The sequence below is a fragment of the Pocillopora verrucosa genome, chromosome 10, assembly GCF_036669915.1.
Source record: "Pocillopora verrucosa isolate sample1 chromosome 10, ASM3666991v2, whole genome shotgun sequence".
Taxonomy (NCBI): Eukaryota; Metazoa; Cnidaria; class Anthozoa; order Scleractinia; family Pocilloporidae; genus Pocillopora; species Pocillopora verrucosa.
In genome coordinates, this window is record NC_089321.1 from 1,235,517 (window position 1) to 1,261,197 (window position 25,681).

At 37.2% G+C, this 25,681-nt stretch overlaps 3 protein-coding genes across 5 annotated transcripts; 1 reads left to right on the forward strand and 2 right to left on the reverse strand.

Moving 5' to 3' along the window:
* Positions 1 to 8: 8 nt before the first annotated feature.
* Positions 9 to 5,116, reverse strand: LOC131781082 (uncharacterized skeletal organic matrix protein 2). Of its 2 annotated transcripts, none has more exons than XM_059097738.2 (3): positions 4,949 to 5,116; positions 1,764 to 1,943; positions 9 to 920 (listed from the first exon to the last, which is right to left on the reverse strand). In XM_059097738.2, exons 1-3 carry the CDS (start codon positions 5,049 to 5,051, stop codon positions 673 to 675), a joined length of 531 nt encoding a protein of 176 aa, XP_058953721.2. In that variant the 5' UTR covers positions 5,052 to 5,116; the 3' UTR covers positions 9 to 672. The 2 variants fall into 2 exon arrangements, with proteins under 2 accessions (XP_058953721.2, XP_058953720.2); XM_059097737.2 differs by having other exon boundaries at positions 1,764 to 1,946.
* Positions 5,117 to 6,997: 1,881 nt separating this feature from the next.
* On the reverse strand, positions 6,998 to 15,766 carry LOC131781074 (methyltransferase-like protein 27). Its single transcript, XM_059097725.2, has 4 exons — positions 15,650 to 15,766; positions 10,011 to 10,136; positions 8,707 to 9,079; positions 6,998 to 7,879 (listed from the first exon to the last, which is right to left on the reverse strand). Exons 2-4 carry the CDS (start codon positions 10,125 to 10,127, stop codon positions 7,683 to 7,685), a joined length of 687 nt encoding a protein of 228 aa, XP_058953708.1. The 5' UTR covers positions 10,128 to 10,136; positions 15,650 to 15,766; the 3' UTR covers positions 6,998 to 7,682.
* A 236-nt stretch (positions 15,767 to 16,002) lies between these two features.
* On the forward strand, positions 16,003 to 25,651 carry LOC131781068 (sorcin-like). 2 transcript variants are annotated; one of them, XM_059097715.2, is made up of 10 exons: positions 16,003 to 16,130; positions 18,650 to 18,736; positions 19,177 to 19,246; positions 19,826 to 19,847; positions 20,909 to 20,930; positions 21,740 to 21,808; positions 23,119 to 23,197; positions 23,487 to 23,600; positions 24,300 to 24,358; positions 25,182 to 25,651. In XM_059097715.2, the coding sequence occupies exons 1-10, from the start codon at positions 16,038 to 16,040 to the stop codon at positions 25,206 to 25,208; spliced, it is 642 nt and encodes a 213-aa protein (XP_058953698.1). In that variant the 5' UTR covers positions 16,003 to 16,037; the 3' UTR covers positions 25,209 to 25,651. The 2 variants fall into 2 exon arrangements, with proteins under 2 accessions (XP_058953698.1, XP_058953699.1); XM_059097716.2 differs by having other exon boundaries at positions 16,060 to 16,180.
* Positions 25,652 to 25,681: the final 30 nt, after the last annotated feature.

Below are 25,681 nucleotides of genomic sequence, written 5' to 3' on the forward strand. Positions count from 1 at the left end.
TCCTTTCACTGAAAATATCAGGGCATCACAAATCAGCCCTTTTCATAATCTGGGTTCATAATCCATAGCTACCTTGCACGCACGAAATTATACATGCCATTTTCCCATGCGTCAGTTCAGTAATGGGTCACAGATGACGTCAAGATGTGGTGTGAACAACCCACTGATATTCTTTCTACCTTAATAATTAACGATATAATACAAATTCTGGATCAATATCAGTATCTAGGCAACTGCCCACCTACCCCTCCCCTAACCCAACATTAACCTTTACTTGTTGTCAATTGACTGTTGTTGAGTTAGGGGAGGGGTAGGTGGGCAGTTGCCCAGATACTGATATTGATCCCAAATTCTTACACACGACGCGATATTCAAAATCTGAATACTTTTTGGGCTACCAGACTCTGTTAACCTTTATGGTTATCCCACACAGTCAGAACTCTAATTTTTAGGCAAGAATATTACAAATAAAGATTGCTGATGTTGTTTTTGTTGCTATTGTTTTGCCTCCGCCAAACAGCAATAGCAAACAAATTTCATAAAATATTTTTGCCAAGACACTATACGTATCTCGTGTCCTCAAGTGTGTTCGGGAATACACTTCCATCTTTAGCATCTTGCTAAAATGTGAAAAAGTTTGACTCTCCACAGCGGATAAGAAATTCCCGGTTATTAGATCAGAATGTGTATTAAGAAAGCAAGTTTGACAAAAGGAAAAACGTTCTCAATCATCATGGAAGCTGCGGAAAACAGTGGTACAGGAGACAAGTGACTTTCTCTTTCAAACGCCGCGGTAGTTGTAGGTTCTGGCATCATCGTGTTACACTTTTCTTCTGAACAGCAAACAATATTACAACTCAGCAACTTGTAACTGGTAAATTTCATCATCATTTCTAACTTCTCGCAAGCCTTTTTTGAGTCTACGGGACAAAAAGGACAAATAAATACAATATAGGGTCACGTACGCACGGAAAGGTCAGCGAGCTCGACTTCGCATCGAGAGGTGTGGGTTCTAGCCTCTCCTAGGTTACCTTGGATACTGTCATCTTGTTACCCTCAAAGCATCTTTACAGGAGGGGGCATGATTAAGGTGCAGAGAATTTTCAGGGAAACCAAATATAAACTAAAATCCCGTCCATGAGCGGGAGCAATTAGCTGATAAGCTCTGGCTGCTGTGTGAATCAGTCTCATCCGCAGATTTGACCTTTCCATATATTTTCCATAATTCTCCGCGATACATCGGTGCAAATCATCATAGGTTTCAGTCCTCAGAAGGTACAGAAAGTAAACAACAGTGACAAAAGGCCGTGATATTTGGTAGTATGTGCGATTGAAAGGAAAATGAGGTTTCCTATTGAGGTGCAACAAAACCCTAGCTAACCACGCCCTAATTGCCAATGGTGACACTAGCCAATACGGTACGTTAAATTATCATCGATATAGTTCTTGATATGCTGATTTGTTAATGAAAAAAATTATGATGACAGTAATAGCAATGATTATAATAACGATGATGACAACGATAATGATAATTATAATTATCGTAATAATAATGATAATTATGATAATAATTAACAACGGGGAAATTACCACATACTGATGGCTCCTGAAAAAATTCTTCAGTGAAGCAAATGAAAAAGTCTGATACCGTTGTCCATCGTAAGATTAGGTTGAAAATAACGATACTTCCTTAGTAAACTTTTCCTTAGAAATCCCCGCTCCTCTCAGGGAGTGATGTGGGCTCATTTCTTAACATGATTTACCTGAGCAGTCGATACAGCCCCTCGCCACCACATCCATAACTGCTGTGCCATTGTCATATTTTCCATTAGCAGAGTAACAGTGAGTATTCCCCAACAAAGACGTCGTACACTGTGTTCTAGTTTGACTCTTTTCGCACTTATTCCAGTTGCTTTCGACGCAGTTGAAACATTTGTTAACTGCTACTAAAAGAGAAACAAAAAATAATTAAATCAACCACGGAATTGTGGAATTTTACATGTATGGACCTCCTTTTTGAGAGTTTATCGGCATTGGCTGTATTTTGACAATTGCATCCAATTAAAGAATGGTTTGATGAAGCAAGTACAAAGATAAGAATAGAAATGGTAACGTTTTTAATTGTTATTCAGTTGAATGATCGACAATTTAGCCCCCGTAGATTATCGGCAGCATATAACTTCTCGTTACCTTAACAATGCAGAAAATAGATGTTGAGAATAGACAAAAGATAGCATCATTTTCAAAAATCTTGATATAGCACCTAATTATGTTAACTCTCTGAAACCAAAGAGCTCGTATAGTGGAGAATTAACGATCAGCAGATCTTGAGAGTCTGAGGTAGTGCCTAGTCCTGTTTGTATTGCCCTGAAAATTAATTTCGAATTTGACTTCAAAGTATAACCTACACATTCGAAAACTGTTTTAAAATTATCTTGGGGTTCGACGATAAAAGCCGCCATTTCGAAAAACAACTAACATGACATGGCCGCACGCTTGAAATTTTGTTACGTCACAGGTAAGAAGCCGGGCTTCTACGGATGATTCAAAATGGCGGCTTCCGTAAGTTATTTTTTTTGGAATTTTTTCCATTTTTTAGAAAATTTTCGATAGATTCAGTTACTCTTTGGAATGAAAAAACTTAGTCAGTGTCCTTATAGCATACGTACTTTCGAGAGAGGAATATGAAATTTTCATGGCCTTCGGAGCAAACTTCTCCCTAAGTATACAATGGCCACCATGCATTCAAGTTTTTATGATTGATTTAACCAATTTGAGGAAGCCATATCTGCTAAGTAAAAGACATTGTTGGTTTTATGACAATAAATAGGCCTCTTATGGTCCTTGATGACGAGATGACTTCGACACGTACAAACGAAACATTCGTTCAAAATTCGTTCAGTTTAGGGATCATCAAAGAGTTTTTTAAAAAATACTCCATTCACAACAAAGCTTAAACATGTTTTGGACATGTCAGAGCTTTTTTTTTAAAAAACACGGTTGAAAACTTTTGTCTTTTTAGAGGCTGTTTAAAATAATGTTTACAACTTCCAATTTAGCTCTTTGAAAATGCAAGTTTGAGATTACTTAAAGTCTCTGGAAAATCAATACAATTTTTCAGCCGGGTTGTTGTTGTTGATTTTTGGATAGTTTAATCTGGTTTATCTAAACATGTTTTGTTAGTGTGAATGGGGTATAAGAAACTCTCCGAGATTTTTTTTTCCATTTTAATCTATTTTAAATTTTTTTCAGAGACATACAGAAAAGAGAATTTGATTAAGTGCATCCCAACCAATATCAAGGCATTTTTTGGTTTACTTTGACAGGATTTGATTACGTGGTAATTAATTGCGCGCGAGAGGAGAAGGTTAAATGTACACTCGGCACTCACTTGTGAAAATTCAACTAGGTCATCTGATCCAGATCTTTTTCAGGATAATAGGTGGAGTAGGAAATTTGTCCGAACCATGAAAGATGGACTTATCAAAAGAGATTCTAACTGTGAACTGAAACAAATACTAGACAGAACTTGAATGAGGAAAACGGTAGAAATGTGCGATGAGGGGTCGCGATTTCTTATACCACATGGATGACGGACCCCGACAAAATAAATAAATGAGATGCCTCTTGAAGTATGTGGTTGATTTGTTATCATGCAGCAGATGGAATTTTTTCGAGTCTCCAGAGAAGATAATTTGAATATCATATGACGTGCCGAAAAGGTTTAGTGAGTATAGGATCGCATCAAAGCATATTTTTAGTTTCCTCTTAGATAAATTCCTTCGCAACACCGGCGTACAGATCTTGATACATTAAGAGAGGTTATGGTTTTTGCGGAGTTTAATTGGATCATGGATTTAGACCAAAAGGTCGCCGGTTCTCTCCCATTATCTTTTCCTTTTTCCTTCTTAAGTGTAAGTCGATTTTACCCTCGCTTTTCAACAAAATGTTTTTAAAACTATCATTTGCAGCTGTCATAATTCAAACGTGTGTCACGCATGTAATTTCGTCAATTTGCCACAGACAGAATGCTTAGTGAAAAACTCGCCGAAAAAAAGCCGGGAAGTGATATTTATTTTTCATTCCATATTATTTAACCTCAGCCTCGCGCAAGACACCGGAAGTATGAAAATTATAAGCCGCTAATAAACGTTAATCTAGGTATTGTAAAAATATTTGAACTCTTGCCTGACGGATTCAATGCTGATTTGCCGAAAATGTAATTACAGTAAAGTGCTTTTCGCTAATACAAAATAAATAAGAATCTTGGCGGCAAAAAGCCTTAAAAAAATTCCAACTATGAACGAAAATTTTTCGGCGACGTACTAATTATCAGAAAAGAGCATATATGTTGAGAAATTAAAACAAGAAATGCTGAAATGTAAAGAGCCATATCAAGTAAAAGGTAGACAAAAGAGACACAGCTGCCACTTAAATGTCAGGCATAACCTCACAGACGTCGGCTTTCTCTGAAATATCAGTGGCAGAAACAAAGGTAAAATATTCTTTTGTCAAAAAGCTTTTAGCGATCAGCATGACGCATCAGTTAACTGAAATGTGCGCACTGAAGGTTAAATGAGGTCTATGCGCTAATTGAAAAGATAAACGTTTTCTTTTTCACAGATAATCGCAAATGTTATTTAACAGGGAATATTGTCTTCTCTCACGCTTACAAAGCGCAAATCTAATTACAGAGAAAAATAAGAACTATTTTACGCCCCATTTAAGACCTTACTATGCTGGGGTTTTGAACACATTCTAGGAAAAGGTGGTGAGAAGATTAACACGGAGATGTGAACCTTAGAAAATTATCGTGTTGAAAATGGGTGAAGGCCTTAATGGCTTCCACGATATAAATAAGAGTTCGCAGACCGCAATCTGCAATAAAGGGATTTCCTTCAAGTCAACTTTTGTTTATAGAATCACTTTCCGCGTTGGTATCGCTTACCTGACAAAACAGAAGCATTGATCAGAAGAAGGGAAGCGATAAGGAATACCGATTTCATTGTATAAATCGTGTTTAGAGGCGCTCCGCGAAGGTTGTGGATCATCTGTATCGTTGCTTCATCACTGCTGCGAGCTAGCGTGACTCAAAAGGCTGTGGCCAGGCATTTGCTGACCGCCGGATTTTTTAGTTTTATCCGATTTGAGATAAGAACAGTGTCAACAGCGACAGGATTATCGACCAATCGTCGGCAAAATGGCCACGCTTGCTAGTGCATGAGAACTAGACGCTGTTGGTTTTGATCAAGCGTCTTCATAGATCAGAGCCAAGACTCTAATTAGACAGTGACTGTCAATGATATTCGATATGAAGAAAAATACATTGTCAGATGCAGCTTGAGAGGGAAATAGTTTGTTAGAAAAGAGCACAAAAAAATAAAAAAGCACGCTGAAAAACTTCATCCTTTCATTTATTTTTCTCGCTTCATCTTTAGTCGTCATCTTTCACCTTTATCGTAAAAAAATACTCCTGTTACAACTGGTTATTTCATACGATACCCATCCCCTCAGTTCATGACGCCCTTATAATGATGGACATTACGACTTATTACTTTGACTAAAACCTCTTTCTAAGGCCTCTCTTTTTCTTCGCATAGGGTAAAATATAGACAGGACCATTGGACTATATTTTGGACTATTTTTTGGACCTTTTTTTGGACCAATTTTTGGACCATTTTTTGGGACCATTTTTTGGGACCATTTCATCGGGGGGAGGCTGACCATTAGAACTTGGGGAGGGTGGGATGCAGTCTATCAGAACTCAGGGAAGGCTGATAGGCAGACTGTTGTTAACGAGGGAGGGGTCGAGGACGAACTATCAGTACGCAAGGAGGGATGCAGGATGGGAGGTTGATGTATTAGTAACGGCTACTGATTAGTGGAGTTTTTACTGGATCATACAAATTATTTTGAGCAGTTTTTCGACCGACTATTTGTATGTCAAAACTTTTGCGTTGGGTCGTAGCGTTTCTTTAATTTTTTGTACAGCTCGGTGTTTTCCTTTTTCTGCATAATTCTTTGATTTGGTCTGCAGTTAGCAGACCCTAATTAACTCTGACTGTTGCAGAAATTGGAAAGAGATTTCATGTTTTTTCAAGTCATTTCGAAACATAGAAGTCGCTTTGTTATTGTCTCTGAGGGGCTTACTGTAATTTATGACACCAAACGGAATGAAAAAATGTAATTTGTGAGATTAACTCAAATCGGCAATTTGCGAAAAGGAAATTTGTAATTAGTGAATTAGAAATCCGTAATTTTCGAGGAAGGTAATTCTGTATTTTGCACTTGTGTGGATTTAATGAATCAATGCATTGGCTATGTGGAAGGAAAATTGCGCCAAATGTTAAGCCCTGAAATGCAAACTTGTTATTTAAAAAAATGATTCAGCACTGAAGCTGTGCTGTTTCAATCGTCAATTCACGAAGTGAAATGCGCGACATCACATTCAACTTTAGGCGCGAGTTGACTGTATCTAAGAGTGGAAAACTGTGTATCTGAGAAGAAAAACGATTGCTTTGTACGATTGTACCGACAATGTTTTTATAGTAAAGGTGTAAATGTGAAAACTGCGATAACGCCTGTGAATACTATGCTAAGGACCGGAAATTCCATGATCTTTGTCGTCTGAAAAGATCATTGACCAAAGGAAGGTAGATAAATTGAATGATCTACTGTATACACATAGAGAAACGTGAGGCAACTGTTGGATGATTCATGCTTACCCGTGAGTATCATTTAGCACTGGCACGAGTCGACTTAACAGGCATACGCATGACAAAAAATAAAGAAACGCTACGGCCCAACGCAAACATTTTGACATAAAATAGTCAGTCGAAAAACCACCAAAATAATTTGTATGATTCAATGAACACTCCATTAATCAGTAGCTGTTATCAATACATCAATCTCTCACCCCTCCTTGTGTACTATTAGTTCGTCCTCCACCCCTCCCTCAGTTACAACAGTCTGTCTACCAGCCCTCCCTGAGTACTGATAGACTACATCCCACCCCTCCTTAAGTACTTATGGTCTGCCTTCTCCCGAAAAAATGGTCAAAAAAAGAAATGGTCCCAAAAATGGTCCAAAAAAAATCGTTCAAAAATTGGTCCAAAAAATAGTCCAAAGGTTCAATGTTCCAGTCCATAATTTACCCTATGTTCCTTTTCTTCCACGAGAGACCCTGGGGGCGAGGTCCAAAGTTCCGAAAGTCTCCGAAAGTTAGAGCACATTCCATTCCCAGAATCATTTTTTATTAATATGCTTAGTCATTTCTTTCCCAGTGACATTCACAGGAGGGACCTTAAGCAAACCTCAACAGCGACGGCAACGTGGAAGGGACAAAAGTTACTAAAAATCACTAAAATCACTAAAATTTGTGTGGTCTGAGAACGGGAACCCCGACGGCAATTATTTGCGTATCAATTTCGAACTCAACGTTGCCCGCAATCTCTGTGCTCACGTTGAGGTGTGGCACCGTAAGAGATGCTAAACATATCAAATCATTTGCAAAATTCTGACTAAAATACTTCTGATAAATATTTCTGATAAATTCGTTTTTTTATCGACGTCTTCCGCGGCGTTTTCATCCTGACTGCTTTAGGTCCCCGATGTCGTTTCCTGAATCACGAAACAATGACCATTTGCCCGTAATTATCTGTAATAACTCATCGTTACTTTTCTCATAAAACTTGATACATTATAGAGTAACATTTAGCTCGCAGTTCATCCACGTTCAGATGATAATCTATCAACTCGCATTTAAGGAGTTTCCATTTCTGGCTTGTCTCCATCTCACTCATTTTTTTATGATAACCGCACTTTTCGGGGCCGGTTTCTTCGTAAATATCTCTTCGAAGAGTAAATCCAATAATCCCACCTAAAACAACAAAGAATAATAATCATGAATGTAAGACCGATCTTTAGCCACCTGGTAAATGGAAGGAGTAACCCCAAAGCGGGCCTTTCATGTCCTGATTCCTAGAAGCAGCCTTTACCCCAAAAGGCAACTAAACCCCTTTTCCCCTAAGAGTGACTAGCATCTAATTTCTCTTTTACAATACCACACTTGAATCACACAATAACTTAAGGTCACGAGAAAAACTAAATAGTCACCAACTTAAGAAGCTCTTGATTGTTAAACAAATACTCCTTGTCAGCACCTTAGGAAATGTTTTAAGGACAATATGGAGAATATGTAAAACCTCCAAAAGAGATCACTTATAAATTTAATAAATATACTTTTTCAAATGACCATAAAACCTAATTGGTCTCTAGAGTATACTTTCAGACTGGATTTGTGGTAATCATTAAACCATTTCTCCCTTGAGATAACACACAAAGTGACTTTAGCTAAGAAGTTATACTAATTACTAAAACTAATCTCATACTAATCATACTTATACTAATTACATACTAATCTTTTTTGTTAGTACATAATAGAACAGTGGATGGCCTTGAATGCGCGCTCCGATTGAATAATCAAATTCTGAATATCCTTTGCTATTTACCTCTTAGAAACTCGCACGGAATTTGCGCCCGAAAATTGTGTAATCGTTGCAGGAATAAATGAGTTAAAATCATCTTTCTGTGTTACATTATCTCACTGTTTTAGTATATACTTGCAGCAGGGTAAATATCAACCACTAACCACCTCCATTTCGGTGAATAGTTGTCAGTTATCAGAGTACATCTAATTTCCATCACCTGATTTGACAATTCGCAGAATCTCGTCCAGAGCAACGGGTTTCACATGACCGACAGTAAGTGTACCAACACAGATTAGTGCATCGTATTGGTTCGTTGCTATTTCCGCTATTGGTTCGGCGCTCAGTGGAGCACAGATGAACTCTTTATAGATGTTCAACTTCTTTGCTTCGTCCAGCATCTTCTGCGAGATGTCCAAGGCGTCGATATTCGTGTATCCCAGACTCTGAAGGACCTTACCCACAATCCCAGTGCCAGCACCAGCATCGAGAATTCGAAGCTTTGATGGGTCGTTGCAAAGGTTTTCACGCACGAATTGGTCAAAGATAGGGGGGCAAGTCTTGTAGGCTATATATCCTGCTTCTCCTGTGACCTGAACACAATAGAATTTATAAATAGACTGCAATCAACACGAAGACGAGATGCGACCGTTTTAACTTGAGCCAGCAGGTCTGTAAGTTCTAAGTGCGACATTCTTTCATGTTGGATTTTTCCCGTGTTCATAGTTAATTATTTAATTCTTTTCAACCGGTAACTAGCCAACGTTGCTACTTATTGCCACCACCTCGTATAATTTATCAATATATACATAACAGCAATATTGCTCTCTTCTGTGGCCGTAACAATTTAGGTGTCTTATAGTCCTCCATCCGTCGTGTTGTTTGTTATTTTTTAAAATCATGTATTGTATAACTTTTGCAATTGTTTGTTGTTTTAGTTTCAACCTACGCCACTTCACCGTTGAGGAGTTAAAGTCAATTGTTTTGTTTCTACACGACGTGGAGTTGTTCATTCCGTGGCCACAAATTTCATTTTCGCATAGTACAGTTGCAGGGTCAAAGGCGCGAATTATACGGAGTTGCACAAACACAGCGTTCAAACGTCGGTCATTCGCAAAGGGGGTCAATTCTGGCCGGCCGCGCACCAATTTCCAGCGCAAAATTTCAAAGGAAAACATAATGAACATCCGCTGTCTCGCAAAATAAGCGAAAGAAAATTGACTCGTTCATTTAAATCTGTAAAAGGAAACATGAGGAGGGAAAAGGAAAACTGAAGACTCTTCGAACACAAAGCTTATCCAAGAATGGGTCAGTCCTGTTGATTTACAATTCTGTTTTGAGCATTACACGAGGTTATACGCTTTAAAAAACCGTAACTTTCAAGCTTGCGTAGTTGTTTGTAACTCGTGTAAGGCTACTTGATTCTTACAGCCTGGGAGCACGCTACCTGCTCATTACAACAATTGCGCAGGCGCACACGTTTGACCGCTGTGTTGGTAACAAATCGTGAAAGCGACACAGTACCTTGTCATAAGTCTCTGCCCAATCATCATAAATGGTTTTGACATACTCATCAGTAGATCTGGGATTCAAAGTAAGAAGTCTTTCTGAGTAGAAATGATTTTCTTCTGCCTTGGCCATGATTGAACACTGTTACAGAAAAATCGGGAGAAAAATCGTTAGGAACGAGTACTTTCTTCCATTTTGAAATATTTATCAGGCTATATGAGCTTATCGATTGTGTTTCGTAAGAGCGAAACCAAAACAATCGCAACAGCCAATCAGAACAAGGGGAAATATTACGGATAGCCATTGAGATCTCAAAGCTAAAACAAGCACAACTCCCTGAAGCGCGGGAAAGTGCAAGCAACCAAGTCACGAACGGTTTTAATTTTGAATCTGATTGGTCGAGAAAGTGGCGCTAGTGTTATCGACACTCATTTGGAAATTGTTCTTTATCGATCAAATTGTTTTCCAGCATCGCCCTTCAGGTAGCTTTGAACAATAAATAGTGACAAATGAAATTCAGTCCTTTTCTCAAAATAAAGACCATGGGATCTTGAACTAAGCGCGGAGCCATTTAGCGATTGCAGGCGTTCTTTTCTAAAAAGATCCGCCCCCAGTTACCACACACATTATGTCTCCACAGTCATGAGAGCACTCAGAGGGAAGAAGGAAGTGGTACCTAACAAAGAGCACCCTTTTGAAGAAACAAAAGAATAAACAGTGAAGATTGTCCATGCCGATAGAACTGAACTGAAGCACAATACTAAGTTAAGGCTATGACAAGCCCCTCCTTCATGGTGAACTCCATATTGGCGCACCGCGTGGCACTCTCATAACTCTGCGCCGCGCACTCACATCAACTTTTTTTTCTGATTTTATTTTCAATTGCGCCGAAAAATAGGGACCGTTTGTGGTCTTTAGTGAGTTAGAGAAAAAGAAGTCAAGGAACTACAAAAAAAATGGGTAACAACGCTGAACAAAGTTAAAGAAGAAATTAGACTTTCTCACGTTTGGGGTAAATTATGAAAACTGATTGGCTGAGAAACCTGGCGTTGTTTCAGATACACTTTTGGTCATCCAGAGGGTGTAATTAATTGAGGGGATGAGATATTTTACCATGAACTATATAGCAAAATAAACTTTGCCCTACATATGTGTACACGAACTACTCCATAAGATGTAAACAATCTGTTCCACATGAAATGGGTGAGGGCCTGTGGAAACCGCTTAAAAAAAGAGCTCTGTATCACTTAGGTTTTTTTGTAACAACAATTAATACCACAAAACAAAAACAAAATTGGGACAAAAGATAAATAAAGAAAAACATGGATTACTAGGATAATTTGTGAGTTAAAATGGAAACAAAGATGCTTATTATCATTACTCCCAGATCCCATTAGTAATTCTCCCAACCGTCTGTTATACCATGCTTATGATGTTAGCTCTGAGAATTAGTATTAGATCAACGAATAATAACCTCATTGACATTTTTCTTTATTCTCAACACTTGTCTGCTTGAGACTGTACAATAATTTATTTTCTGGTCACTCACAGGAGTTACAGGGTTAACCTTTCACTCCCATGAGTGACCGAGATATAATTTCTCCTCACAATATCAATACAATATCAACCAGATAAGCGATGAGAATAAAGAAAAATATCAATTTGGGGATAATCACTTGATCCAATACTTAATTCTCTTAACTAGTATTATAAGAATTGTATGGTTGACAGTAAGGAGAATGAAACATTTGACCTGGGAGTTAAAGGGTTAATTGAAAATCAGAAATAAAATAGGAGCCACATGAAAATTGACTTGAATGACGTTATAAGTGGAAATACCACCAGTAATCACATGAATTTAAAGGAAAAAAATCCACCTGATTTAAGAACAGAATTTGATAAGTACCGTAATTTCCAGCCGATTACCCACGGGTAATCTGTTAATTTTTCCACAAACAGTTGTTAGTGCGGGTTATAGGAAGGTGCGGGTAATACGATCATTTTTAAAGCTTCCGTATAGTTTTAAAACTATTAGCAGGAAAAAACCAGAGATGATAAGATCCACTACAGATACTATTTAAAAAAACTCTGTAATAACTCATTTATTTCGCGGAGATTGCTCGTTACAATAAGAGACTTAAATGCTCTCGATGAAAGCCGATGCAAATCGAAAACATGGAAAACTCGATAACAAAACTTTTATCTTGTTTGTACTCTTACTTTCGTGCCTTGTCAATTTCACAGCTTGTTTCTTTTTAATTTCAAAAAACAATTTTCACTTACACGGGAAGTGAACTTGAAAATAAAAGAATTTAATTGTGAAAAAGCTGGCTTCAGAGCAATTCACACGGAAAATGTGCTGACATGTTCATTTCGTGGCGCCGCATAATTAATGACGCCACAGAATTTTCGACGCATTAGTGAAATTTCTTAGCTGGCATTGCCTCGAGTTAAAGAGTAATTTCCCGTTTCAAGAGATTTCTTCGACTAATAGATCTCGAGATATCACAGGCAGCCCAAGCTCCAGCTGTGAGATGATCATCTTGCGCAATAACAGTCAGGGCGGAATTATAAGAGTTTGTATGGGCATATTTACGACCGCTCTAAGGAATAAAAAAATACGTCAAATTCTAAAAAAAATACCTCACCTTACTTCCACAGTGTATCGCTTGTTATCTGACCGCTTACTTTGATGAAAAGAGCCCATTTTAGCGAGTTGCTCATTTCGAGGTTTTCAACGTACATAAGAAAAGCCCTTTCCTTGTGTTTAATTGTATGCTAAAGGATACCATGTCAACAAAAACAATGAAGGAACTTTGTGCGAGTCGACGATTTTCTTTTGTTTTTGGGTGCGGGTTATCTGCCAGTGCAGGTAATCTGTTGAAATTTTTTTCTCTTTATTGCTAAAATTGACCAATGCAGGTAATCTGCCGTGTGGGTAAATGGACGGAAATTACGGTACTTTGTTCATGTTGAGCTAAATTTCTTTGAATCAATTAATGTAAAAATCTTGCATAAAAATATCTCATAGCTCCTTCTGTCTCTTGTTTTATTATTTCTGGTTCCATTCAAAGGAACCGAAGTAAACAAAGATATTTTAAACAACATAAAGCAAATCAATCATTAATAAAAAACAATGAATAATCATACAAATTACTGAGATTAAAAAGCAGTGGACTCTCATAAAGCGGCTCTTCTTGTTCACAACTTGAAGGTTGAAACGAAATTTGGAGAGTTGTTTGTCTATGAGGGAGGATACCCAAAAATACAAGAAATTCAAAGACCCTCACAAGAACTCAGCAGACGGAATGTAACATGCATTACAAGATTGAAAGCTGGAGACTCTCACCACTGCACAATCATAATTCCCCTATTAAACTTTTAACCCCTCAGAATAACCGACATCTACTTTCTCCTTAAAACATCATTCCTGGATCAAACACTTAAGTCACAAGCATAAAGGGAACTGATCACCTACTAAAGACACTCTTGATGGTCAAACGAATTCTCCTTGATAGCATCTCAGGAGATGTACAAAAAACAGTATGGAGAATCTGCATACAGATGTAAGGGTGTAAAGGGTTAAAGGGAATTGCAAAGTATGACATTATGATTTTATCATTGAGCTAAAGCATAAATCTTTAACATAGAATTAAATTAGCACTTGTTCCTGCATTGTTTTAAGGTGGCACTTAAAACTCATTGACCAATCTGACAGCATTAAAATGCATTTCAACAATTTTTTAGAAGTTTAAACAGGTTTTGCAATTAAGTTGACTGTATCATATTTTTAATGCATCATTAAGTGTTGGGCAACAAGATAATGTTGCAACACAAAACAACATGACAGTTGCAATGGTCTCCATGCTGATGTCAATCTCCTGTACACCAATTGATGATGGGAAATTTTGCTTTTAAAACAGGTGCAAATTCACATGTATTACTGACAGTGGTCAAAGATTTGCAACAATTTTTTTAAAGTGATTCATAAAACCAGATTACTACTGCTGTGAAAAAATAAATAATTGCTTCCTAACAACTTTGAGAGGCAATGAAGTTGTTTCATGTCAGTTACATAATCAACATCTTGTTTCTTATCTCACTTCTTATCTAATTTCACTGAAGTAGAAAAGCCTATTAACTTGAATCAGAGGCAAATAAACTCACAATGTTTCATATAACAATCACTAAAGAAAAATTTTGATTTCTGCTTATTCTGGGTATTATTAGTCAACTTAACTATTGCAAAGTTCCCTAAAACTGCCCCAGGTAGATGCCCAGAATCTCACCATTCTGCAACTTTATAATTCCATCGAAAGGTAACTAAATTAATAGATGACTGCTGTACTCTGTACAGTAGTAGCTACATTTTTATGTACATAATTTACAGGCAGCTTCTGATTTCTCTTGTGGTGCATTGCGTTACGTATGCGTTACATATTCCTTCTGTAATGCTATCTACTACTGCAAAACTTGCAAATGAATTGTAAAAAAAAGTTTATTTACTCTGTAGAAGGAAAATAAAATTAATGATTTCTGGCACTTTATTGGCCAAAATCTCTGTATGCATATCTGAGTATTTTTACTTGAGCACATCCTGCAAGCTTGTTAAAATTTTATAAAATAATTTTATGTGCCACAGCTCGTAAAAATACACATCAATACTACACACCACAACGTTTAATAAAATACATGTATTGTGGATTTTTACTGTGTTTATTATCAGATAAAGTCAACTAACAAAAGCCAAAGAAATATACATGAACTTTCTCCCTGCGACCTTATAGAACTAAAAGACCTGAAATGATCCTTAGATTTCTTAATTTTCATCGCCACCTTATAGAACTAAAAGACCTGAAATGATCTTTAGATTTCTTAATTTTCATGTCATAATTACTGATATATAGTTTGTGTTAACAACACAGGCTCATAATATGTATAAATATATTTTTTTAATTTTTTTATTTATTTATTTTTTTGAAGACACCAAGGGTAAAATTTCCACACAGCACCATACTATTGCAAAACAAATCTGTTTTCCCAATGGCAATGTATTGTTTTTGTCATTGTTTTCTCTATCCAAGAGCTGAATGCACAATGTAGTATGGGGCTGTTCGGAAATTTTACCGACCCTCGAGTGAAAGATTGTGCAATCTTTGTGAAACCGTTATAAGCATACGACATGAATATGAAAGCGATCTTCTTTTCACTGCAAAATAAGGACTGAAAAAAATTCAGTTCTATCCTGTACGGGATTAGAACATAAGACCTCTACGATACCGATGCTGTGCTCTACCAACTGAGCTAAAAATCCAACTAGGAGCTGGTCACAATTTTGGTTCCAAGTAAACCCGTGAAGTGATGAATAAATGAAAATGACTGTGAATATATGAAAATCAGTAAATGTGAACAGTATTACTTGCGGTAATGAACACTAAATGAGCAGTGGTGAAAACGTGGCCTGAAATATTTTTTTTCCTGCAAAAATTGCTTTCATATTCATGTCTCTATCCGCAGTTCAAGCATAAATATGATTTCCATGTATTCACAGCCATTTAAGCATACGTCTGCTTTCTACGGTCATCTTATGCATGTTTCGGTTTTTTAAAACCTGCAGGTAAGGAGATTATTATCAAAATTATGATCGGTCTAACCTGAAGTGTCTGGAGAAGATTCCACCTCTGGAGGATACAGGCTCTGTTCTAAGAGCTGTTAGTTGTGCAAAAGCGATGAGGTTACGTGTAACATATAGTCAGCAGGTTCATTTTACATAGTCAGCAGGTTCATTTTACATAGTCAGCGGGTTCATATGATCACGTTATCTGATCGACATCGTCATGGTAACATTCCTTGCGAAAACTATTTCGGGCTGATCTGCGACTGTTTTTCGATGGTTTTGTTTTAAATTTTTCCATTAGATTACTTAGGAGAAGAAAAAGAGGCTTAAAAATACTGGCTACTGTCACAAGCTTCTTTTCCGGTTGCTTTCCTAATTGTGCGTGACACGAGTAACGCAGCCCACACGGAAAATTGCCTTGTGGGATGGGCTCGAGAAGCCAGGTTGCTCAGCTGACGCTGTTTGCAGTGTTTGGATCGAAGATATCCCTCAGAGCACAAGAGATTCATTTAAACAAGGTATGGCTTATCCAGGCTATGGTGCTCCACCACCAGGTGGATATGGCGGGGTAAGTGAGGAGGGAGTTGATTGTCCCTTTGGAATTCTGAAAAATTTTCAATGATGAGCGAACAGTGAGAAAAAGCCGTTTACAGACGCCATTGTCAATCATTCTGGAATCACACACAATTATTCGAACTGGGAATTAAGCTAATCGTTGGAGCATTTTTGGTGCTTGAAATCACCGTTCAAAAAAACCTTTATTTTATGACATGTTTATGCAGAAGTTTTTTCACTAGTGACCTGTGGGTTCATTAGTATGAAGTTGTCGAAAACGTAAGCTTACCTACGGAGTAATTACGAGGAATCGAAACTACAATTTAACTTTAATAGGAAAGTGCAGGTTTAAGTAAAGATCTTGGAGCGGTTTCTGTTGAACCCCATAACATTTTTAAACGAGGCCTCGGCCTCGAAGGTAATCCGTCGCTTTTGTCATTGTTTTCTCTATCAACGAACTATGTACACAATGAAGTTTGTGGCTATACGGAAATTGTGCCTCAAAAATTATGGCATATCTTAAAATTATGTATTTGTGTTTTCAAATCATGACATTTTTAAACTATACCACAATTATCAAATGTAATTCGTTATTAAAACCCTTTTGCGAGCGATTACAGGACAGTGCATGTATCATGCTTGTAATCAGATAATGTAACAATTAGACAGCTTTCACACCATACCCTTCTAATGAGAAAATACATGTCATTCCCACAAGCTTACATAAATTTTTTACATTCATACATATTAGACATGAAAAGGTAAGAAAGAAATGTTCAACTTTCATGACAGCATGGGTGCAAAGTTTAATTTTTTCCACAATGAGGGGTTCATCTTTTAACAGATGTCACAAAAATTTTAGTATAGGCCCAAGTGATATCTCAAGACAATGAGACTCAGCCAAAAATGCAAGAAATTATTTAGAGAACTCTACATTTTGTAAGTGTCTTCCCCAAAAATATACACAGATAATTTTGAAAGGACCCAACGGCAGTCTAAAAGCCACTCTGACTGGCAGATAATACAAATATATACATACTTTATTCATTCCAAAAAGGTTTTTAGAATGAAGGTACATTTTTCAATTAGAATTTACATACATACAAATGAAATATAAAATTTAATGTCAAATAAGAAATTAAATGCTCTCTAAATAGGATGAAATCAATTGTTACTTTATGCAACATTGGAACTATTTCAAAGTGACTTGAGTGAAAGGTCTAAAGAATACCAGAGTTTGACAGCTCTAAAACAAAATGTTCTTTTTTCTGTGGGGGTTCTGTACAAGGAGATCTAAGCATCTAGGCATTCCTTATTTGTTTGATTGAGTGTCATCAGTTCCTTTGATGTATTTAGAGAACAAGGACTCTGGCATGCACCCAGTCATACATACACATTTAAAGGCCATTATAGCATGCCAATGGTACAATTAAGTGCTGTCTAAAAAAGATGAAATCGATTGGTTCTTTATGCAGGGTTTGAACTCTTTCAAAGTGGGTTTTGGCATGAATGGAAGGTCTAAAGAATACCAGAGTTTGACAGCTCTAAAATAAAATGTTCTTTTTCTGGTGGGGCTTCTGTGTAGGGAGATCTAAGGCATCTGGGCATTCCTTATTTGTTCAGGAAGTGTTGTCAGCTCTTTGGAGGTATTAATTTTAGAGAACAGGGACTCTGGCACATGCCCAGTGACACATGTACATGTACAGTTAAAGGCCATTATAGCATGTGAGTGTTATAATCAAATCCTTTCTAAAAAGGATGAGATCAATTGGTTCTTTATGCAGCATTTGAACTCTTTCAAAGTGGGTTTTGACTTGAGTAAAAGGTCTGAAGAATTCCATAGTTAGACAGGTCTAATATTAAATGTTCCTCTTTCCTGTGGGGTTTCTCTACAGGGAGGTCCAAAGCATTTGGGCATTCCTTATTTGTTCAATAACTGTCATTAGCTCTTTGGATGTGTTTAGAGAACAGGGACTTAGGGACATGCTCAGTCATACATGTACATGAAGGGTATTATAGCATTTTAATGGTATAATTAAATGCTGTCTAAAAAGGATGAAATCAATTGTTTTTTTATGCAGCATTTGAAGTCTTTCAAAGAGGGTTTTGGTTTGAGTGGAAGGTCTAAAGAATACCAGAGTGTGACAGTTCTGAAATAAAATGTTCCTTTTTCCTGTGGGATTTCTGCACAGGGAGATCTAAAGCATCTGGACATTCCTCAGGGTGCGAGACCTGTCATCAGCTCTTTGGATGTATTTAGAGAACAAGGACTCTGGCACACATTCAGCCATACATATAAATTTAAAGGCTGTTATAGCATGTCAGTGGTATACATGTAATTGTTGCCCTGCTGGTTAGCGACCTTAGATCTTTAGAGATTGGGGAAACATGATTCTATTTTCTTATTTTATTAATTGTGAATAAAAGTAACAGAAGGTGATTATTGCTCAAAATCTTGAATTCTTCTCTTTCCTTTTTGCAGGGTTACCCAGGCTTTCCAGGAGGCTATCCAGGTGCAATGCAGCAGCAAGATCCTTTGTTTGGATATTTTTCAGCCGTCGCTGGGGCAGTAAGTACCCAAATGGACAAATTTAAAGTTAAAGGTTTGACTCTTGGAGCTCAATAACATGTAGCCTCTGCAATATCATTTCAATATCCAATAATGAAGGTGATATGAAAAGATAAACCTACTAGCATTACTCACTCGTGGCACCTGTGTTTGATAGAGCACGTCCCTCTTTTATACTCCTTTAACCCCTAAGATTGACCAGCATCTAATTTCTCCTTACAATATCACCCCTGAATCACACATTAAGGTCCTGAGAAGAAAGGAAATGATCACCAACTAAAAAAGTGCCTGATTGTTAAACAAATTCTCCTTGTCAGCATGTTAGGAAATTTATAGAGAATATTATGGAGAATATGCATACTGAGGTTTTAGGTGTACAGGGTTGAAGAACGCTTCTTTTTCTTTAAATTTTGATTTGATTTTATTCTGTCTTTCTGAAGGATCAGCAGATTGATGCAAAAGAACTACAAAGCAGTCTAACAAGTTCAGGAATGTCTGGAAGTTATCACCGTAGGTATTTCTCCATGAATTAAGTTTCAGTTCTGCAAGAAGAGCACTTGGGAGCATTGACATAATTTTTTACATTCATTAAACCATATTCACACTTTGGTATAAAACAATCAAGCAGGGTAGAATATTGGTGTGCTCTTTATCTCTGCTCTCTATCCTTGTTCAGATGACTTGTAAAAAAAGGGTAATTACTTTGGTATCATGATAAAACCATTATAAAAAGGTAAAGAAAAAAAGGCAAAGCAAAAAGCAAGTCAAGCAAGTGACATGTGTACACACTCAAATTCAATTTTCAGATTATCAGTATTACTTTCAATCGCTGACCTGCAAATAGGAATAGCTTGTCCAATATAATAATTTAGATTAAGATCACTATGAATTAAATTATCTCAGCTAATTGCAGAGACTAAATTGGATTTAGTGTTGGAACATACCCACGGTTGCATTTTATGTCCTTACCTTGATACATGCATTACCTACCCTCGCAATTTTTATTACACTGTCCAGTCATTGGTTGACAAATGAACCAGATGTTTAGAAGTCTATTATAAGCTCATTTTAGTTCCCTTTCATTTCCAGCTTTCAGCTTGGAGACTTGCAGGTAAGTACAGTGTACATGAATATTAAACTTCTCAAGTTTTGCAGTTGAACTTCTTGTATTACAGTTGATCCTGTATTAAGCAGCACTGTATTAAATGGTCACCTTATATTAAGCAATTGGTAATCAAAGTCCTGAAATTTCTTTCCTCTAAAGTACTTTAATTTCTACTTCTATTAAGCGGTCATGGTCATCCTCGACTAAGTCACAACAACCTGTTTGTGTTGTCTTCCACCTGTATTGAATGATCACTTAACCCTTCAACTCCCAAGATTTGATTGTTAACTCTCCCCTCCAGCTTTTTCTCAATTCCTGGGAAATTAGTTAGAAGAATTTGGTATTGGATCAAGATAACAACTTCTACCTGACAAGTTTGGGTATTCTCATTTGCCCTTTTGCTGGATAATGTATGGATATAGGGAGAAGTTTTATGTTAATCACTTCTGGGATTTAAAGGGTTAAAGCAGAACCCCTCAAACGTGATTTTAAATAATTCTCAAGTAACATTTATTCCATTTTTATCTCCTGGCATCAGTGTTCTGCAATGCTCTCAATGCATTGCAGATTATCTTTCTTCTTTGGTTAGTTAGGACAAAAAATACCCACAAACATCATGCAAGTCATTTGCAGGTCAACCTGTAAAAGCAGTCAACTTGTTTTAACCCTTCACTCCCAAGATCTCATGAGTAATTCTCCTCACTGCCTGCCATATACCCTTCTCGTGATGTTAGTTCAGGGAATTTAGTCTTAGATCAATCAACAATCTCCTAACTGGTATTTTCCTTTATCCTTGTCACTAGTCTGCTAAATATTGTATTGATACTGTAAGGAGAAATTCTGTCTTGATCACTCATGGGAGTGAAAGGGTTAAGTGGTAGTGTTAGTGGAGTCACAAAAAGAAGATGTAAAAACTTGGTGTAAATTTGTGCACACCATTGTACTTTTGGATTCCTTTAACAAGCCCATGCTATAACTTGCTTTCAAGAAGTTTAATTTATGCACTAATAAACTTATGAAGAGTTCATACTTGATAAGTGATACACTTTGATTTTTTTATTCTTTAGGATTATGATCACCATGTTGGATGTATCCTTAAACGTTGTGATGATTAAAATACTGTACAACTCATGTAGCAAATAAACCTTTAACCAACTTTGTACCAACATTGTTATATTCTAAATGTTTGAGGCTGCAATTAGGCCTCAGGCAAGTTAAAATAATTTTAGAATTTCTGAAGATATTTATGGAGAGACACAGCAGTGTAATTGTTGGCTCGCTTGACTGTGAGTCAGAGAGTCATAGTGTGTTGTTGAAATTTATTTTGTTCCCCTTCTTTAAGCCCGTATGGCTACCTTAATTGCTGTTGCATTCATTCATTTTTGCACCAATGATTCAAACCTACCAGGATGTGAAATTAATTTTTTTTTCTGATAGCCACTTGGTTCCTAAATTCTTCAAAGTGGTAGCCAATTCAAAAAAAGTTGGTCACCATTTTCAAAGACAAACAAAACCTTTTTTTAGCTGTCAGCGTTTCAGATAGACCTTCCAAAATTAAGTTCAGAGAAAGATCTTTAATGTGCTACAAATTGAATTCAAGGATGGATGATATACAACGTTCAAGCTCACCTAAATCCAAGATGGCATCTAGTCATTGATTTAGATGCATGTGCTGCGTACTGGAAACAAACTTAACAAGGAGGTTTGCAGCAGCTTTATCTTTATAAGGTTATGATGAAGCATTCTAGTCACCAATTTGGCGACTAATTTTCGGGATTTGGTCACCTAAGTGAAAAATTTAGTCACATTGGTACCTGTATTAGGCGCAATTTTATGCCCTGCCTACAGTTTGATTATGAAATAAAAATTTTCTTTGATATACCTTAACTCCTCTGTAGCGTGACTATAGTGGCAAAATGGGTTTCAGTGAATTTAAGGAATTATGCGGTGTGTTGCATCAGTGGAAGGTATGTTAAAGAAGTTCAATCTTAACTGTGAGCATACATGTAGTCTTATTTTTTTAACCCCTTAACTCCCAAGATCTGTTTGTCAATTCTCCCCACTAGCTGCTACACATTTCCTTGTAAATTGGTTACAAGAATTTGTGAGTAAAATCAAAATAGCAACTGATAAGTTTGAGTATTCTCCAAACCTGTTTGCTGGATAATGTATGGATATGATAGGGAGAAGTTACATGTTAATCTCCTCTGGGAGTTAAAGAGTTAAAAAAAAAAAAAGTGTAGTGAAGGGAGGGGTGGGGGGGGGGGAAAGGGGGCATTCTTTGAACTGTATATATCTTCTAGACATGGGATGTAGGTGTTAGCTGTTCACCAATATCATTATATATATATGTGACCTCCATGGACAGAAATGGGAAAAGGTGACTGCCTAGGCATATGGAACTGACACCTTACACAAAAGGTAGTGGAAAATGTAGCTAGTGGCTCCTCTAGTAGGTAACATGAAGAAACTTAAGCTAGCAGAGAAAACTTGTCCACATGTTTCTGCATGCCTGCCAATGCACTGATACATCGATGTAACAAAGACTCTGCTATTTGGAGCCATATTTTAATTCAGTCCCAGTATTGCATTTAATATGTTTGGTCCCCAAGTATAAGCAGAACAGATCCCTAAGTACTTCACCGACTTGGGCACAGCTGTGCTACACAGTGGTGCCTAACACTTTACACCCCAACATCAGTATGCATATTCTCCATACTGTTCTCTATAAATTTCCTAAGGTGTTGACAAGTAGAATTTGTATAAAAATCAAGAGTTTCTTAAGTTGGTGATTATTTGCTTTATTCCTGTGACCTGGATGTTCAATTCAGGGGTGATTTGTTAAGGAGAAATTAGATTCTAATCACTCTCAGGGGTTATAGGTACAATGTAGTTTTCTTTGTCTTAGACACAGAATTTAGTCCCATGTGGATACAAACTGGTCCCCAAACCCCCTGTTTGTGATAAGTAACACCAGTGCTTCCTTTTCATTGCTCTCCACTTGTTCATAACATGTAAATATATTTTGGTTCTATTTCAAAAGGGCACCCTCCTCTCAGTGCAATTTTTTGCCCTTGTTTCCTGATAACTGGATAATTCACCAATATTTTGAAGGGAAGTTAAAGAGACTAAAAAGGGTACATAAAGATTGATTTGTTATTTTGAACTTTTATTTTATTTGGGGTGACTTGGAGATGTACTGTCTAATTGTTTAATTTTCGAACTGAATTGAATTCAACAAATGCCCCAAATTAATTCTTTTTATGCTGTGCAACAGACGACCTTTATGCAGCATGACAGAGACAGGTCAGGAACAGTTGAACCCCACGAGCTGCATGCTGCACTCACCTCTTTTGGTAACTTCGTTAGCTTTTTATTAATATTTTTGTTGTTGTTTTTGTTGCTGTTGTTGTTGTTTTTGGATTTTTTTTTTTCAATATCACATCCAGAACTTATAATTAGACTGTATCAGCTGCTTGAAACCAAACCTCTCAAAGGGAAAATGTCAAATTCACTGACATTAGTTTGATTTAGTAATGGGGAGTCATCTAACTCTGCCCTAATCCACCCTACCAGCCTTCTTTCTTGTAACCCTTCGTGTTGATTTGTCTTGATAAAAAATTCCGTTTCCTTCTAAATTCGTAGGTTATCGGTTAAGTCCTAATGCGCTGAACATCATCGTCAAGCGGTATTCAACCAACAATCGAATCACCTTTGACGACTTTGTTGCTTGCTGCGTGAGGTTGAGGGCTCTGACAGGTACAGTACTCAGACAAACGAATTTATCTGTTTGTTCGCACAGGTTACTAACAAGTTTTAGACTTAATATTCTCCTTTGTTTGACCACAGCTGGTGTTCATGCGTTACAGTGATTTCATTTTGAAAGAAACTTTAAAATATTTCCCTTAAAATGATAATCAGATCTTGCTTCCAGTTTTGCGCGAAAGTGTGTCGTAAAATTTATGGCTGTTTATAGACTAGTTAGCCGGCAAAACAGGTATATATATATATATATATATATATATATATATATATATATATATATATATTTTTTGCATTTTCCGGCAACGGGGCGGGCGCAACTTCATTCACGCCCCCCCCCCCCCCCTCGCGCATGACTTGCGCTTAGCTCCCGCCTCGCGCTTGCCTCCGTTTGCTAGAAAAACGGAAAATAATTAACCCTTATTCTACTGGCTAGAGACTTCTTGTTTTGTGAAGCCGAAGCAATGTCTTGCCTCGAATGCAATTACCCGTACTAATTTTTTTCCTAGTTTTATCCTCCATTTTCTCCATTGGCCCTTAAAGTTTCTTCGTTAATCTTGAACGCTCCAAGAAGCCTCTTGGAGGGGTGGCCTCATTTGTTATTTCTATGACCAGCGGGTTGTAGAAATTACTTAAAAGTGCTTGACTTTTCAAGATTGGAAATCAGTTGTTACTTTCTTCATTTTTGTTCTGCAGATCAATTTAGAAGGCGCGATACAGCTCAGAACGGGATGGCAACTTTTCAATACGATGACGTGAGTCGCTCTTTTGTTTTGAAACGCTAACCCTCAAACTCCCAAAAGTGATCGACAGATAACTTCTCCCTATCATATCCATAACTATTTCCCTCGGAACATAACACCACATTTTTCTGACCGATGATAAAAATTACAATTTCCTCGATTATGATTGGTATAAAGAAACTTTTCCACTAATTCACTTGCCTAGTTGTTATGGGACAGTTTGTTATCGGACAGTGCAATAAGCCAATCACATTCAAAGTTGTAGTTTAAATCAACCAATCACATTCAAAGTTGTAGTCTAAATCAAACAATCACAACCTTAGTTTAAATCACCATTCAAATTCTTTATTCTTCTTTTCTGTGAAATTGTAATTTTTATGATTAATTGGCAGGCTCTGTCATCCTAACCAGTCCATTTTGTTTTTGGTTTTTGAGATGATTTTTATTGTATAATTTTTAAAACTTTAGAAACCCCCATCTTGAATGAAACCGGAACAGCTTCACGGGTCCCTTTTTGTTACCGGGACCTTCGAGAAATGGGCCCCTGGTTGGGTCATTGTGTTGTGTTCTTGGGCAAAACACTTTACTCTCATTGTCTCTCCACCCAAGAGTATAAATAGGTACCGGTGAATTGTCAGGGAAGCCTGATCAAATGCTGGAGGGTAACCTTGCGATGGAGTAATAACCTATCCAGGGGGGGGGGGGTTACTACTCTTAGTCGCTTCATGTTATAGAAATCGGGATAAGCCCTGAGGATGGAACATGTGGCCCGAGCACGGGCTTTTTTGTTTATGTAAGGGCATATTTCGATTGAAATACTGTTCCTCCTTTTCAGTTCATCCAAGTATCCATGTATTGTTGAAGACGATGTACAAGTTCCTGCAAGCTCTTCTACCGTTATTTTTTTTTTTAAATGCATAATGTAATAATTTGTTAGGCCCCTTTTTTTTCTATGAATTAACAGTCAAACTTGAAAAAGATACAACAGAAGATACTTCTTCTCAAAAGAAGTGTAGGTTCTACAGTTACGATTATCGGCCAGAAATCTTCAAAGGAGAGGATAGGTTCTTTTGTTGGACATGTGTATTGCGCGCGTACATTCGTGCCTGCATGTTCATAGGATCTGCGTTTGTTCTCTTAAATAGTAACCGAGATTAGTAATTCAACCAGAATTACAGTAAACGTTTTACAGGGCACTTTCTAGCACCTACGAAATTGTGCAATCTCCATAATAATTAGGTATTAGAACATGTTTTAGGTATGTACCACTAATGTAGGCTTGCAATAAATTTTAAATCGAAGATACCTACAAAGTCGCTCGTACAAGGTCGAGGA

Bases quoted from the DNA above. Each gene is read 5' to 3' on its own strand.
- LOC131781082 (XM_059097737.2), bottom strand. From the start codon at position 5,051: ATGATCCACAACCTTCGCGGAGCGCCTCTAAACACGATTTATACAATG. The intron at 1,947-4,948 runs GTAAGCGATACC...TTTCTCTTTTAG, and splicing joins CAATGCTTCTGTTTTGTCAG to TAGCAGTTAACAAATGTTTC. The intron at 921-1,763 runs GTAAATCATGTT...TTTGTCCCGTAG, and splicing joins GGGCTGTATCGACTGCTCAG to ACTCAAAAAAGGCTTGCGAG.
- LOC131781074 (XM_059097725.2), bottom strand. From the start codon at position 10,127: ATGGCCAAGGCAGAAGAAAATCATTTCTACTCAGAAAGACTTCTTACT. The intron at 9,080-10,010 runs GTACTGTGTCGC...TATTGTGTTCAG, and splicing joins GGGCAGAGACTTATGACAAG to GTCACAGGAGAAGCAGGATA. The intron at 7,880-8,706 runs GTGATGGAAATT...TTGTTGTTTTAG, and splicing joins TCTGCGAATTGTCAAATCAG to GTGGGATTATTGGATTTACT.
- LOC131781068 (XM_059097715.2), top strand. From the start codon at position 16,038: ATGGGCTCGAGAAGCCAGGTTGCTCAGCTGACGCTGTTTGCAGTGTTT. The intron at 19,247-19,825 runs GTAGGTATTTCT...TTTCATTTCCAG, and splicing joins AATGTCTGGAAGTTATCACC to CTTTCAGCTTGGAGACTTGC. The intron at 19,848-20,908 runs GTAAGTACAGTG...TTTATTCTTTAG, and splicing joins TTCAGCTTGGAGACTTGCAG to GATTATGATCACCATGTTGG.